The 17,428-nt window shown below is 45.9% G+C and overlaps 1 protein-coding gene across 1 annotated transcript in view; it reads right to left on the minus strand.

Annotated features, from left to right (window-relative positions):
- MAD1L1 (MAD1 mitotic arrest deficient-like 1 (yeast)) overlaps nucleotides 1–17,428 on the minus strand; it is a 376,265-nt gene that overhangs the window by 78,727 nt on the left and 280,110 nt on the right. Inside the window, exon 17 of the mRNA XM_010570286.1 lies at nucleotides 13,021–13,211. Coding sequence (XP_010568588.1) covers nucleotides 13,021–13,211 — 191 coding nt within the window. The remainder of the gene's footprint in view (nucleotides 1–13,020; nucleotides 13,212–17,428) is intronic.

Raw genomic sequence — 17,428 nt, forward strand, 5'->3', positions numbered from 1 at the left:
AGCCTCCCTGTAGACCTAGCTCAATGGGGAAAATCTGGTAGGAAAATGTGTTTTTAACTTGATCAAGTTCTGCTTTTGTGGAGAAGCCATTCCAGTTTAACACCCTATCAATTCTCAATTCAGGGCAGAGAGCGAATCCCGGGTTCTTCCAAGGCTCAAGTACTCATGGCTTTCTACATGATCCCCAGGGTAAGCAAAAATCTCGAAATGAATGTAAATATTAATCAACACTGTACATCTATCACTCATTGGCAAGCTGACTGTTGGCTGAGAGACTTTTGGTGTGGTTAATGAAATTTTCTATGACACTGTGCTTAAAATGAAAGAACAGCAGAGAAAGGCCCTTGGAGAAAGACACCTTCCTAACTCACAAAAAATGTGTATTTACTCATCTGCGCGCACACCTATCAGCGGAAAGAGGAAGACCCAAGGGACCTGCGAACTGGTAAGGAAACAGTGCCAGATCACACAGCACCCACCCTTGGGGGGCAATTTCACCCCGTTCCAGAAAAGCAGAGACCCCCACTGCAAATTCAGTATCAGCTCAGGAAGGCCCTTTCCCAGGCTGCAGCTGAGCTACCCTTCCCCTTGGCTTCGCATCAAAGGAAAAAGCAGGCAAAAAGCCTCTGTAATTCTCCACCCTCAATTCCTGGCACTCTTATTTTTATTTATTTTAAAACAAACGTGAGAGGGAAGTCAGAACTCTGAGCAGCACACAGAGCTGAGGAGCTCAGAACCCTTCTCCAGATTTAGATAAGAGAAGGAGGAGGAAGGGCTGGATTTAAACTTACAGATACCTATTTCATTCCTAAGGTGCTAAAAAATGGCAAAATAGAACAAACACACAAAAAATAAGACTGCCTTTGCCATGGAACCTTACTGAGTAAAAACCCAACTAAACCTTGAAGCAGAATAAAGATGGCAAACTTCTCCATCCTTGGGAAGCAGCAACTTTCCACTCACATCTCGGCAACAAGTGGGAACTCAGGGCAGCACTGGCAGGATATTCCCCACCAGCCAACACAGCACTGTTGTGGGGATAAAATGGACAAAGAGGAACAGGATGTGTTGTGAGGAGCTCTGCCGAAATCCTCTGCAGGCAGGAAAATAGCAAGCTCTGAAACCGAGAACCAATTTTCTCTGAAGCAACAGGATTAGTGACAGCCCACATTACACTTCACTGGGGTCGTGACAACTACAGGAATACCGAATGGTCACTCAAACCAAATCCTGGATTCAGACAGTGTTTGCTCCTACATATTTTATCAAAGCAAACTTTCTAAAAACTCTACTAAATCGTGAATTTTGGGGAAAACCCTCTTTGCTAGCTCCAAAAGAATGCACGCTGTGTATATCACCAGCACAGTGCTATCAGGAATAAAAAGCAACACACGGAAACCTACTTGTTACCACATTTGCTGAAACTTTGCAGGGTGAACGTGCAGGACATTGGTTGCTTGGAAAACTCGCTGCTATTCTTCCTCAAGATATGGCTTTGTGGATGTTTCGGAATACGTGGGCTTTTATGTGCTGTTCAACTCTTGAAGTTATTCTGAGCTGAGAACCTTTAGCACTGTGGTCCTGTATCTGCAGAACAGACAGAGCATCAGTACGTGCAGTATCAGCTCCCTCGCACGCTTTCATGTGCCAGCCTGCCCACCTCAGGACAGGTTCATTCATCCTGCTATAACAGAGTCCAGGTGGTTTTACTGAACCCACGGCTATTAAATCTCCCTTTCTGAAAAGGCTCCAGAAGAGGATACATCCCATCTTGCAGCAGCGTTGACTCCAGCCTCGTGACACCAACACACCTGAGAGATGACGTGCAGGGGTGCACAGCCCTGATGCTCCGTGCAGAGCAAAGAGGAAATGGAAATGCTGGAACAAGCGTTTTGGCACAGCTTCTTGGCTGGGCTAAACATTTATTCCTGGGATGCTGTTTTCCTGCAGACTAAGGAAAATTAAATTTAGCACTTTGCAAATAAATAGGTTAAGGCTGAAAGGACACTATTTAGGAATTCACTTCTTACAGCAGCCTCAGAGATTATAGATCCATCACCGTCTATTACCTTGCTAGTTACTGCTTCCACTCTGTCTATCTTCCCTACTTACAGAGTGGTCCTTTCATCAGGTCTTTTTCTGTTCCAACTTGAAACTGTCATCACTCTAATGGAATTATATGAAGAAAAACAACTTTGGGCTGCAGTGACTCTGCCAAAAAAAGCCAAGGACATGTCCTGTGCTTTCCCAGGACAACGCGGTGAGATTCTTGCCTGACAGAGACATGCGCAGATATCTGACAACCTCCTGGGAAATACGGCAATGGACAGCTGTTTACACACACGTCCAAAACCTCTGGGCCTCTGCGCAACTGTCAGCTGGGCCCTTTCAACACCCAGAAACACAAGAGCTTTCGCAGAGGCGAGCAAACAGACAGCTGACTGGTAACCCTTGCTAGAAATTCATCGTAGCTACGTTGCGCATGGCATGAGAACTAGTCACTGAATGCACCAACATGATTATAAACCGCCACCTCGTGCCACATGCACCTCTTCCACTATCTGCTTCATATAAAAATCATCTGCAGACAGTCCCCTCTCCAGAGTCGGATACGTCCCAGAAATGCAAAGTGACAGCTAGCACATGAAACGCTCTCCAGAGCCTTCCATTAAGACAGACAAACCCTTCGGTGTCAGGTTGAAATTTATGTCAGCTCCCCAGAACACGGTTGAGATAGATCCACTGTTATCAGCTACCTGCTTTAGCTGAAACTAAATACAGATTAGGGACAAATGAAAATTTTCAAGCCTCAGGTTTGATATATTCCCTCCAAGATATAGGCAGACAGGCTTGTCTTCTTCTAGAAGCTAAAGATGCCATCAAAAGATAATCTTGGGAGTTACCAAAGCTGGAGGTCATCCTCAGCTCTCAAATTCCCTGCTTCCCCGTGGACGAGAAAGCAGCAATGTGATTTAGCTATGAATCCTTATAAGATAGATTTGACATAAAATACCTTTCCGCACTTCTTCCTTAAAGGATGTTCTCATGCAATTGGCAAAAAAGAAAATACATTAAATCCAAAGTCCTAAAATAGTACTAAGTTACCTGCTCTTACTGCTAGCATTCACATGGGGCAGAATGAATGTGTTTTGTGTGTGGAGTTAGGATGATTCATGTACTTGTTTCTTTGAAGCAAATGTGAGAACAGGATAGGTTTTTCACCATTTTTATGTATATGAATAAAGACAGTTGATACATTGTTAAATCCTAATGTTAATCTGTATCCGTGTTAAGCATTAATTCCTTAAGTATACACAGCACATAAAGAGCGGAGCTGCAAAAACTGTTGTTCTGTAGCACAGGGTAGGACTCCACCAGAATCACAGCAGCCAGTCCCCGTAACAAAGCTCCCCGGAAGGATTTTCAGCGTACTGCTGCATTCTGTCATTGCTCCACAGATACAGCGCTGTGGCAAGGATACCAGCATTAATAGATTCATATTGCACCACTGACAGGACGTGTTATGATCCGGAGAGCCTGCATGGCACGTTGTGCTTAAGACTCCCCGATGCTGTGAAGTGCATCAAATCTTCAAGAAATGCCATGACTAAATGCTTGATGTGCTTCCAACCCTCTCCAGCAATAACTGCCTCCAAATAGAGGTGGCATGCCTTGGAGCAAAGCAGAAAGTACGCTCACAGCGGTTATTATTTTTGCTTTCCTACAAGTGGTTTCTCAAAAGGAAAATGTAAGAGACCTCTGTTTAGGTAAAGGTCTCAGGGAACATCCAAACACGGCAAAGACTGGGATCCCATGAAGAAGAGCTGCCTAACAAGCTTTGAAATATGGGCTCTTATCTTAAGCTGCCAAGCCAGTTTGAGAGAAAGCGTATTAACTGGTTTATGCAACACTAACTTCATGGTTAAGAGCCATGCAGTAATTGAGCATTTAGACTTTGAAGCGTGAAAGTAATACAAGGATGACAGAGGAACGTATGGCTGTGAGATCCCAGCTTCCACCTCAGCCCTGATGGTGGCCCTTTGGCTGCCAAAGGGGACCCGCGACCACGACACTCCATCCTCTGCTCCTCACTATTCCCTCACTTCATCCCTCCCCACTCATCTGCCAAGCCTTATGGGAATGGGCCAACCACCTCGTTATCCAAGCTAAATTTAGGCTGAAACCTTTTAACTCTGAAATCCTAGATGAGGGCACAACACAAGCATTTATATTCATAATAAATAAAGGAGAAGACCTTTATATGAGCCCAGATCCACTCTTCAGATGGAGATGATACATGTCCCAAGACCATACCAGCATCAGAACCTTTCGCTTTGTTTCCATATTTATGAACGTTTTTTCATACACACAAACACACACCCTCTTCCCTCCCTGGAGATTAGAAAATCTTTTGCCCCAGTCAAGCATGGGTAGTAGCTATAACTCCCAAAGCAAGAGATAAGTCCTAATTATATTTGTATTTAAACAACGTGCTGCTTACTCAAGAAAGAAGAGAGGCAGCGGCTGCCACTCACTCTTGCTGGTGGCTTTGTGCAGGCTGAGCTGTGCTGCTGTGACCTGGGACACTCACATACTGGTGTGTGCTTCGCTGGATGTTACCAGCTGCATCTCACCCGCCGTAGAAGATGATGTCGTGACAGTCTTGCTGCGGCCGAACACGCTGGCCTTGGAGCACAGAGGCCCAAAACTGACACGAGGCAGGAGAGATGGCCCGTTCCCTCCTCCTCACGTCCAAAGACAGACGAATTATTGAGACTGTGGAGCAGCCAGGGAAGATGGCGGAGATGCAGCATCCCCAGAAACTCGAGATTTTTTCCTCCGCAAGAGGATAAAAACCTCCAGCAATTTCCACTCCTTTTCATGTGCAGCTTTGAACATAACCATACACAAGCAACCAGCGGGGTTGTAGTTTGCTGACACGGCTCTGTGTGTTCTGCAAATTCACAACAGAGCAGCCAGGGAAAGCAACAAGCGTGCATCAAAAGCTGCTTTGCAAAACACCCATTTCATGTGTGCTGCAACGAGGCCTTGATATTCCCCCATTGCCTGGACTCGAAGGCATTGCCTTTTCCTTCAAGAGTGCTGATCACACAGGCTCTAAGTAGAACATCCTTTGAAACTACCAGAGACTCAAATAAATAAAAAAAAAAATTAAAGAAATTGAAGAGATTTCATGCCAGTTGAAGGTGGCGGGTACCCACAGAAAAGTAAAGGAGCAGCTGTGCCGCCCCAGGCCCCGCGGCCCACGCTGGCTGCAACACGTGTCCGAGGGACAATTTGCTGCGTCCGTTCACGTATAACAAAAGCCAGCTGCACCAGTTACATCTCCCACCCATTCACATGCAGCTTCCCCACCGCAGAACATTTTGAAAAGCTTCTCAGACCCCTGTGGAAGTCCGTGAATGGTAATATCCTGCACCCAGGTGAGAGGGATAGAGAAAACCAGAAGACCGACTGACCCAGAGCAAAGCCACATGGCAATTTAGCGGCAGAGATGGGAATGAGAATCTGCGAGGGGGTTCGCTTACGTCCCCTCTGCTTTATCCGCTATTTAACACCATCTTCGTCTACGCGGTGCGTAAACACAGTCCTGCCAGCCCACACAGCCCTTTGTAAGCTGTTCCAATACGGCAGCGGGCGGACGCAGACATCCTTCTCTCCCGAGACCTCCCGTGGGGAGACCGGGCACAGCCAGCGACGAGAACAACTCTTCTTCAGCAAATTGCAATCACGCAGGTGCTGGGAACATGACAGGGGGGATGGGGAAAGGAAGGAGAGGGTTTTATTGTAGCAGGTAAGTCAGCCACGACCTGCTCTGCCTCCTGCTAACTTATGCTGAGGCAGCAGCAGCTTTTGTGCTCTCCGGGGCGCGGGGTTGTGCTGCGGTGTGCAGGGCTGCCTGGCTCTGCCATGCGGCACGAGGACGGAGCCAGCGGGTCCCTGCTTTGGGGCACAGGCAGAGCTAGGGCACAACCTGCCCTGAGCCCTGCGCTACACCACGCATCCCTCCAGGGCTGCACGTGTTGCTACACCAGCCTGGATACTCTGTTTAATTAAATTCTCATCAGTGACCTGTGCTCCATGTTGGTGCACATGACTCTCCCTAGAAAGCATGGGCTGTCTCTCCCGTTTCATTAAATGAGAGATATTTTAATGAAGGAAAAGGGGATCTGGAGGGAGATGAATTGCAAACTTAGTAAAAAAAAGAAAGCGTTTTCCAGTAATTTGGTTACTTATTGTTATTGCAGAATCATAGAATCATTTAGGTTGGAAAAGACCTTTACGATCATCGAGTCCAACCATAACCTAACACTACCAAGTCCACCAGAAGCCATGGAAACAGATGCTGAGGTCCTTCAGCTGGGATGGCTGATGTCTGCCCTGTCCGGTTGCCTGGATGAGGCCATCAGCACTACTGACAGCGATGGCAGCTGAAGTCAAGTGCAGAATTTGTGGGACTAACTTGAAAGCTGCCTTTTTTCAGTGCCCTGCTCCTTTGCCAAGAGAGGGGAAGGGCAGACGGGGAGGTAGAGCTTATGCCACCACAAGCAGGGTGCGGGAGATACAGCACCAGCACTGCCACGCTCTTGGGACATGGGGGAGTGAAGGGAAGGGAAACTGCAAAAGCGACTTGGTGGCCAACAGCTGACGATTATAAAGCAAACAGGGAATTGCAGAGGCATCTGAATCTCAGATGGCATCTGAGCCAACCTCACGTTTCCTGCCCCAAAACAGGCCTGCTTTTTTGAAGTGATGGGTTATGTATCTGCCTCACAGTGTAACACATCACTCACTCCAACAGAGAAGATGCACCCATTAGCAAGACAAATCTCTGGCCTTTCAGAGAGCCTCATGTGTATCATTCTCCCACTAGTCAGGAAAGACTCAGTCACTGGAATAATTCTCCAACATCATCAGCATTAATTGCCTGCATGGCTGGGTCTACCCTGGCGGACTCGTAGGCACGGCAGGGAAGGGAAGCAAGTGGTGCCAACACGCTGGAGATGGGTATTGCGCCAGACCAACAGGTAACAGGGAAGCGAATTTCCCAGCCCAAAGCTGCTCTATGTTCCCCTTCAGCACAGTCTATCCTCACAACAGTCTAGTGACATTGGCAGGAGCATCATCCACCTCATAGAGATGGGAAACAGAGGCAGAGAAAGAGCATTAACTTTGCTCAGTTGGAAGAAGGCTTCAGCCCAGGCTCCTGAAGTCTTAGAGCAGCATCTTTTTGCTCAGAAATTCTGCAGTAAAAACAAAACCTTCTGTTAGATCTCTCCACTATCCTCAAGGTGACTGGTTTCATTTGGGAAAAAAAAAAAAAAAAAGGAAGGAACAAACCCCTACCATGCCCTAGGGGATAGGCAGTTGTTTAGGGAAGCACATGCAGTAAGACAAAAACTCTATTGGGAGGAAAAAAAGCATGAGAAAGCTGAATAAGATGAAGACAGTAGCAAGAATTAAAGTTAGGTCCTGACATGAAACAGGCTGCTACAATATCTGAAAGAAAATGACATGTAGGAAGTCTAAATACAGGATTTGATGCTGTAACACCATAGATTGCTCAACAGCTCCTGTTTTAGAGCTGCTGATTAGTGCAACCCAGGATGGGTCCTTGCTGACCCTCCCAGGAATCCCAGAGAAATCATCTGGCAGGAAGGCATCACGCTCACACAGTGACGGCAGGCGCTCCTGGAGCTGAGCAGAAATCAAGTCTCCAACAACCACATGGGCAAATTGAAAACAAAATATAAAAATAAAATAACTTGTAATTAATAAGAATGAGGAGTTAACAGAGGCCTACAATCTCTAATCAATCTCTTGGTGCCTGGCCCGCTCTACCGATGAGCCCCATTGTTATTTTTGATTGTGTGTGCAAGAGCGCGAGACGGCTGCTGGAAGAATAGCACTCCATCAAAATTGTGATTTCCTTCTCCCCTCGAGACTCATCAAGGGTGAGGAGGAGGAGAGGGGAGAAGAGAGATGCAAAAAGAAACAAACAGCTAGAGCACGCTTCTCGGAGAAGGAAATAACTGAAACTGTGGGTATGCGAAGCATGCAGACTCAGATTCAGAGCTCCCAACAGTGCTGTCAGCTTCTAGACGGAAAAAGAGCACTCAGGCGAGTAAAAGTAATCCCTGTATTAACCATCATGCTTATTCTGAGACGTACATCATCCACTGGTGTGCCCTGGCCAAACTGTTGCTAAGGCTGCGCTGCAATCTCAGTGGACTGGACTCTCTCTGCACGTTTAACCACACGAGTTTTGTCTCCCCCCTCATCCGGCAGTTTATCAGCGTCACTCTGTTTGAAAAATAGCCTCCAAGTTACTTTTTATTCAATCCAGCCTCATTTCCCTCCTCAGGAAAAGAGAATTAAGCTATTACTTCTTGTGTGCATAGCTGCCCTATCATATTTTACACACGTTGTCAATATAAAGGCAACAGGACAGCAGGGTACACGAGCGATGGGGCAAGCGACGGAAGACTGGGAACTTAAAAGTGATGTCTGTCCTTCCACTGTACCCTTCTTCCACACAAAGCCTTTATCCTTTTCACCCCACTATGTTCTGCCTCTGCACCCACGGTGAACCACATCAGAAGCAAGTATTCACTTTTCAGATTGCCTTGAAGTTTGACAGTGATAGTTCCCCTTATAGGTCTCAGGTAACTCCTTAAAGAGGCGTGTGTCAAAGACAGTGTGTGCATACTGGCTGTTAATTTAACAGGTTGCAGAAAAGCTGTTGATTTTATTACCATATTACCGATCCAACAGGACTCCAATAAAGGTTTTATTTTGCAGCAAAAAGTGCCAGCCCAGCAGCTGGCAACATTCTCAAGCTATGTCAAGATGCCTCTGGTTTTGTTTGCTGTCTGGTATCTTGGGTATTCTCTTTCAAGGCATAAAGCCTACCAACTTGGGATGCTCTTCAATGAACTACTGCTGGTGTTTGGGTATCCATTTGATAATTTTGACAGAAAGTAACAACATGGGTGAGACGTGGAAGCAGAGAGAATGCTGCACTCTGCAAGGCTGGGCTCTGAGGTTATAGAAAGTATCTGTCCAAAGGCAGCCTTTTGGCCAGGACTATTTATGAGCTCAGACATATAACACTACTGTGATACTGGAAAAGAGTTTGTCTGGTTTAACTTCTTTACCAACCAGCATAGACCCAAATAACTTATACATGAATTACTGAGAAATCCGAGCACTCCCTTCTGAGAAAGTAGAGGAATCTGAAACCAGAAAGATTTCAAACACTGCCAGATTTGATGTAGCTGTTACGCAGGATCAGATCAATTGCCTTTTCAGGCCAGGATCCTATCAAGAAAGTGATCAGCACCACATTCATGCCACAACAGTGGAAATACTTTACCTGAAGCACAGTGAATGATCAAGCACAGATTGCTCTCTCCGAGCACTCTTCTTGCTCTCTCTTCTTCACTCAAGTCTTCATTCCCAAGTATTTCCAGAGGATGGAGTTAAATGTTGCCAGGTACAGCAGCAGCAAAACCATATGTAGACACAACCCCAAAAATAAGCATGGGAATTTTCTTCCTAACCTCTGTAGTAAGAGGTTGCTTTTACACCCCAAAGCACAGAGTTCTGCATGTCCCTACTTAAGGTAAATGTAAATATTTAATGTAAAATGGTATTATTATTTGTCCACACAGATATCTTACCACTTTAGAAAATGTACTGAGCTCCTGCTCTCAGCAGTACCTTGAAGCCATAGGGTCTATAAAATAAAAGGATTTCCACTCTTTTAATTTTAAATTGATTGGCTTCAAATGCATTGGCTGGGACTGTGTCTTTAGGCACACAAAAAGAAAAAGCCCATGATTTAATTTCTCTACACTGTTTGTTCATTTGTACAAGTGTCTCCAAATCATCTCCTCTTCAAATTTGACCAGTCTTTCTGTTTACCAAAAGACGTTCTTTGTCTGAAACAATTGTCATTGCCTTTCTAAAGACCTCATTTCCTTACTCTCATTCAGGATCTATCCTGAGACAAGGGTAAACAGCACGATGTACATACGGCCAAGCAATGACATCCTGATTTGCCACCGCTTAGTTCCAAGTTGGCTAAGCTGATTTTGAGGCTCCCCAGCAGTGTTTGTTTGTTTTAATAGGTACCTTTAATAGATTGTTAAAGGGAGTCAATGCAGTTCTTGGATATCTCATGGGTGGGCTGGCCCATACACACCAGTCAAGCGTTACACAGAACACGAAGTCTGTGTCATGGCCTAACGCATCTAATGTACCAGCAACAGGAACAGAACATGAAACTGTCAAGTGCCCTAGTAACTATAATACATTACATCCCACAAAAAAGTCATCAGAAACTAAACTCCTGGTGAGGAATCTGTAACACCACTTTTCACAGCATTTAATTAAAAGAATAAAAAAGAGCAAACAAGTGAGAGCGAGCTGTGAAGTCTGAGATGTGCCTTGCTGCCTACTCAGTCACACACAGAGGATCTGAAAATCACCGGAACGTCCTTCAAGTTGATGAGCTCATCTGTTGCATCGATAGAGATCGCCAATAAATACTGATACGCTTTCATTGGAATTCAGTGCTCATTTATAGATGCACTCATTTATATTTGCAGCATGGCACTGTGATTAACCCTTTCATTGAAGCTGTAATTCCAATTAATGTGAATTGGCTGGACACATACAGCATGTAGATAATAAGCTCTACTACAGTCACAGCATACTTTGGTCAGGAAAACCAAGCACATCTCTCATCTTCATTTAGCTTTGAAGGGGTTACATTACAGTAGCTCCTATTGCATCCCTGCTATTGAAGCCTCACTGAAAATTAAATGCCACCAACAGTGCTACTGAAATATGCTCTAAAGTTTACAGGCAAACTACAGAAGCTTGTAAAGTGCCAGGGGACTTCTCTGGTTTAATTATATAGACCCTGTTCCGTAAATTGCTTGAATGGAACAAATACAAATAGCATTCCCCGCTTTGTGACCTTTTTGGGTTAATGAAACGCACACAAACACCCACAGTCTGCTATGGCTCAGAAATTCCACAGCATAAACACACAAGCTCACTGGAAGCCGTCGTCAGGATTCAAGCCTTGGTACATACATGACAACCAGCTGCCTGGACTAAGCAAGGAAATAATTTATTGTTTATATTCTACTGCTATTCTAAGTTGCAGACGGTGGGAACTGCCTGTGATTTACTGAACATGGAGAAAGAGTCTGAGATTTTGCTGTTTAGGCTCTACCTGAAGAGGGTGTGTGAGGTAAGAGAGGCTGAGGAATTCCATGAATTAATAAGCAACCCACCCTTGGCTTTGGGAAACACGAGATCTGCTCTACCTGGCGACACTCACCTCCATCCTCCAGACATACTTGGGAATAAAGGCTTGAGTGAAGAAGAGAAAGCGAGAAGAGGGTTTAGGTAGAGGAATCTGTACTTAATTATTCACTCTCCTGCATGTAAATTATTCCTATTGCCATGACACGAAGGAGAATTTGATCCTTTGGAGACAAACTACTGAGATGCCAGCCAGTTCTTGTTCATGTGGCCAGTACACAATTTTCTCATGTTTTCTTAACTTTCTCCAGGTGTGCCATCTCTCCTGCGACGCAGAAAGACCTGCTAGTTGTACTGTCTGGCCATGGCATCCAACAGACATCTCTAGGAGTCTGCTGAAGTTTCATTCACTAAACAGGTCTGAGCACAGGCCTCTGGAGGTATCCAAGCTAACAACATTCCACCATCTCAACAGAGAACTGTTTTCAGGATTCAAGGACAGTACCTTAAAACCAACAGAGTTATTCTCCTCCCTGGACACTGAGCTTTCTTTTCTTGCTGCCATTTGTCTCAGTTAGTCCAGAAACCTCATAAGGCCAAGTAATACAACTGTTTTGGCAGTATTTTCCTACTTTTACTAAAGATCCTAGGGCTGTCTTACACTTATCCTCACTTGTTTAATTTGTTGGGTTTATTTTTTTTTTTTTAATTTTTTTTTTTTCCCCCTAAGGCTCTAAAGTTGCAGAACAGGAAAATGTTTGTCCTGTTATGTAAAGAAACAATACTGCAGCAATCCACATGCGGCACACAGCCATAGGTCTGCAGAAACAGAACTTCTCCAGTTCCTGCTTGTAGAGTTCCCTCCTGTATTGAAGGCCTCCAAAACCCCCATCCTTCTAATAAATGAGACTCACCCCAGGGGGATCAGTGGGAGGCAGGTATGATTTTAAGTGCCAGTTGTGTTTGCCACCGAGAAGGAGAAAGTTCTCCCACTGACCTGCAAACTTGGGCTGTTGACACCTGAACCAATGTAAAGATGGAACTTAACAGCTTGGTGACTTTAATGTCACACCTCAGTTCTCTAATGCATCAGCCCAACTGTGCTAGCTGGAAGGTAACGCAGAAGAAAAACAGCACCTATCAAGCTACAACCCAACCTCAGACCACCTAGCTAGACCAATAAAGGTATCAGACTGAGAGAAGACAGACTGTTATTGCTACTCATCTCTGCTGTTCACATAAATGGCACTTCACACACACAAGGATGAGTTGCTGCTCAAAAGGGATTCCAATTTACATAAAGACAAGATGATGACACGCAGACAAGCTAGAGGATAGCAAAGATAGTAAGGGCATATATCTTGTAGTGAAGGAAGGATGAAACCTTGATGGTTACGTAAGGTTTTATTGCCACGGCATATATAACTGATAATATAAAAAGGTGAAGTGCAAGGCCAGATACCTTAGGTATTATGCATATATAGTCTCTTCTCTTTACTCCTGACTTTGATATATAAGTGGGAGACCAGATGTCAAATTTTCTCGGGTAATTTTTTGAAAGAAGAAAGGATCTTTACCTCCCTCATAAGGAACACCCTGTCACATAGCAGGAGGGCAGTGATTTTCCAGTCTAATCACTGAGAAAGAGCAAATACATTCTGGCACACTGAAAACCATGAACCCAAAGAAGCAGGTGCAGCAAAGGGTGCACAGACCTACCTTAAAAAGCAGGCAGTCCCCTTGGTGCTCGGCGTAAATGGAGGTGAGTCGATACTGGTTCTCAGTCGTGATGTCGATCTGGTACCCCGTTAGTGTGTAGCAAACCTTGCGGAACTCCTGGATCTTGGTCTGGAAAACTTCTTTCAGACGCTGGTTTTTTAGTTCTGCACTTTCCACTTGCTTCTTCAGCTCTATGCAGGGGAAGAAAATGGGTACTTTGTTATGTGTCATCAGCACAGAGCCCTTGTGCCGTATTTACAGTGCTAGCCAAACTAACTGAATTGAAAAGGTTAATTAAATTTTTAAAAAGTGAATTAAGCCGGCAGAGTAAAGAAACAGGCAAGCTAGATTCCTATCCTCCTGGCCCCGGCAGACCAAAAGACAATAAACTGGGGAATAAGGAAAACAGACATATCTTGGTGGGATGGATTTTCCTTTTGCTCAGCCAGACTTTTAACAACGTACTACAAAATTCAAAGCTATAGCATCCATTTCCCCACATGCACGCATCTTATTTTCTATACAGAACCCAAAAGAAGGGTGTTACACTACACGAAGCAAGAAAGTGGAAAAATGGTAAGAAATACACATCTGTATGGTTGCATCAGGAGGAAGCTGCCTCTACGGGAAATCTCCAACATACTCTTGATTTGACTGTAAGTGCTTTGATCTCAAATTGACACACTGCTTAGGAATCCCTCAAGATTTGGGGAGGGGCTTTTATTGTGATAAAAAACCCAAAGAGTACCACTGCCTCTTTGCGTTTGCTACCTTAACTGGACTAGTCCCTAGAAGAGAGGTCCTGTGAGACTGCCTGCCACTCACCCTCTGTTTTATTGCTACAAAGGGAGCTGCCAGTACTGTGAATCCTTCAAGAGGATACACAACAATTACCATGAATCTTTCACCCAAGGTGCCTTCTGAGTAATTAAACCTCGATTTATCCCCCCATTAATTACAGAGATTGGCTTTACTTTAATATACACTAGAGATGTCTCCCAAGTCAGCCTGTTTTATCAACACTGCAGCCCAGGGTTAGAAAAAAACCCTGACTCTTTCTAACAGCAAACAAATAGACTTCCTCACTCGGATACCTCTTTGTCATACTGAGGTTTAAGGCTTTGTCTGTGCTGTGATCAGAGATGTAACTGCAGCACATGTAGACCATATGTCTTTATTTTAGCTAGTCCAGGATCCAGCAGTAGGACAGCAGAAACTTCAGTCTGAGGTGACTGCGTAAGTATGAAGGAAGGTTTTTGGCTGGGCTTGTACAGCCCATGCTAAAGCTTTATTGTTTCCCAAGCAAGCTGGAAAAGTTTTTGCTTGAGTATTTGCCAAAAAGTGTTTCCACCAGCCTCCCAAGCGTCGTGCAGGCAGAACGTAGGATGGTAACTGCAAGGCCATGGACTTGCCTGTGATTCACCTCTGAGCAGCTGGAAGTGCACCAGGAGAACGTGAGTCTCCTCTTACCTTCTGTACTGCTTTAGTTAGGTGCTCCAGGTGGGACAAAAGGATAATACAATGTGTTAAGTTAAAGTGCCTTAAATGCCACTGAGGATGCACTTGCTCAGAAGTACCTTGGCCTTGATCCAATTCAGCTTAATCCCCAGGCAAGGACAGGAACTCTTTAATCGTTAAAGAGAACTACATGTCCCTTTACTTCTGTGCATTGGGTTTGCATGGTGGCGTTTTGGTAGCACGGATGGGGGCTACAGGGCCGGCTCCTGTGAGAAGCTGCTCGAAGCTTCCCCGGCTCCAAGCTGGACCCGCCGCTGGCCCAGGCCGAGCCCGTCCGTGAGGGTGGTAGCGCCTCTGGGAGCACAGATTTCTGAAGGGGAACCTGCCGTGAGTAGGGGACTGGAATGTGAGAGGAACCCCTCTGTGGATACCGAGGTCAGTGAAGAAGGAAGAGAGGAGGTGTGCCAGAGGAGGGGATGCCCCCGCAGCCCATGGTCAGACAGCAGGCTGTCCCCCCCAGCCCATGGAGGGGAGCGGGGGAGCAGATGCCCGCCTGCAGCCCGGGGAGAGAGGAGCCCACGCCGGAGCAGGGGGATGGATGCCCTCCAAGATGGCCGGGACTCCACGGAACAGCCTGTGCTGGAGCAGGCTGTGCCTGAAGGACTGCAGCCCGTGGAAGGGACCCACGCTGGAGCAGTTTGTGAAGAACTGTAGCCCGTGGGAAGGAACCACGTTGGAGAAGTTTGTGAAGGACTGTCTCCCGTGGGAGGGACCCCACACCATTGCAGGAGAAGAGTGAGGAGTCCTGCTCCTGAGGAGGAAGAAGCGGCAGAGACAACGTGTGATGAACTGACCCCAACCCTCATTCTCCGTCCCCCTGCACTGCTGGAAGGGAGGAGGGAGAGAATTTGGAAATAAAGTTAAGCCTGGGAAGAAGGGAGGGGTGGGGGGAAGGTGTTTTTAAGATTTGGGTTTACTTCTCATTATCCTACTCTGATTTGATTGGTAGCAAATTAAATTGATTTGGTTTTTTTTTTCCCCCCGAAGTTGAGTCTGTTTTGCCTGTGACCATAACTGGTGAGTGATCCCTCCCGGTCCTTGTCTCGACCCACAAGCCTTTCATTATATTTTCTCCTCCCCATCCCAAGGGGAAGGAGGAGTGAGCGAGCGGCCGTGTGGTGCTTTGTTGCCAGCTGGGCTTAAACCATGACTTTCCAACTGAGAGCATCCACACAGGGAGAGTTAACGCTGGCCAACTCCTTACCTTCAGTTAATTCAGCTCCACCTTCCTGAGCGGCTTGTGGCGATGATGTACAAGCAAAGTATTTCCTTTACTCCAGATCTCCCCCCAGCTGTATCTTGCTTTATCAAGGGGAGCAAGCCAGTCTTGGGGAACATCACCAGTTTGTTCATTAAAACACTGCTATAGAGGGAACGCCCCAGTTTCTGGGGGATGTAAGGTAAGTAGAGTATCCACACCCTGCTTACAAGCCCAAAGGGTTGTGGCTTACCCACTGCCCCTTCTCACGAGGTTGAAAAGGCTGTGCCTTTCCTGACCAGCCACCTTCCCATTCATACCAAACTCATCACCGCGTGATTAACTGAACCCTTCCTTGGATCGTTACAACTTTTTCCCCATCATCTCAGCTGGGTCTGGTCTTTGATTAATCAAGTAATCAGCCTCTGAAATCAGGAGGTTAATTGGCAGCTCTGACCTCAATATTCTCACAGTCTTCATTCAGCTATGCAACCGTTAAGTACAAAATCCTATATATGAAAGTAAAAACTCAGTGACCACGTTGCAGTGGTAAATAACATTTTGCCACTGCCAGAGACAGCACTGCCTTTAATATATCGCACATGTCCAACAGCGATATTTTTTTTCCTAATAAATGCAGCCTAGCCTTGGAAAAGTAAATCTGCCTTTTCCTACCGCATCTCGGAGGCTGCCTTTCCTGACTTTTATAACTTTGGAGGTGGATGGCACCCTAATTCATGAACTCCTTGAACAGCTTTTGTTATTCATGAGGAGTTAGCGCCTTTTGCACTGTTTTGTCTCTCAGACTTGGTACTGCTAATGGCCATCATGAGCATCCTCGCACCCATTGGGTTGCAGACTTATCCCCCACCCAAGAGCACTGGCCTAGTTACACTACAACCGTATGAATCTAGAACAGCAACTAAGTGATGGCAACTGCTTTCCTCCACTACCCTCAGGGTGAAAAAGGAAAAACTCTGACTACAATCAGTCTTTTATGCAAGAAATCCTGAGTTTTTCAGTTTAACTGAAGGACTAGCAAGCCTTCACTCCTGACAGTGTGCCCTCACCTCCTCCCCGCCGTTCCTCCTGGCCCTCTTTCCAGTGCCTGCGGCAGTTTTGGTGTATTACCGCGTCAGCCCTCCTGGCTGAAGGAATTCATCTGCACGAAAAAAAAACTTATCTCCTTGTTAGAGATGCCTTGTGTCAGCCACTGGCACAAGGCGCTGAACTCGGTAACTGCTAATGTAGATGCAGCCGAATGTGCCAGCACCAGCCAGGGACGGGATAAAGCCTTGTCATCCCCTCCATGGCTCCATTAGCAATTCCCCAACAGTGTTTCTTGAGCTTGGGGATGGGGCAGAAAAAAACAAGCAGGCACAGGGACATGATAGGAATGCTTAAATTTGCAACTGCCCCCAGTGAAAGGGCTATCGAACCCTGACTGTAAAACAGAGATTGCTCTTCCTTTACGCCCAATTAAATTGCAGTCCTCAATAGGTCAGCTATAGCAACTGCCGATGCCCGCCTCCTGCAGTATTTATTCCGTGGAAACAATTCAGCTAGGGGCTATTCCCAGATTAGCTCAGGACAGCATTCAGGACTGTGACTGCTCCCCGGCTTTCCGTTGAAGGCTCTGCCGACACAACCAAGAAGCCACATTGTGAGGAGGATTCACAGAAGAGTAACTTG

This window comes from Haliaeetus leucocephalus, unplaced genomic scaffold (assembly GCF_000737465.1).
Source record: "Haliaeetus leucocephalus isolate CR32 unplaced genomic scaffold, Haliaeetus_leucocephalus-4.0 Scaffold295, whole genome shotgun sequence".
Classification (NCBI taxonomy): Eukaryota; Metazoa; Chordata; class Aves; order Accipitriformes; family Accipitridae; genus Haliaeetus; species Haliaeetus leucocephalus.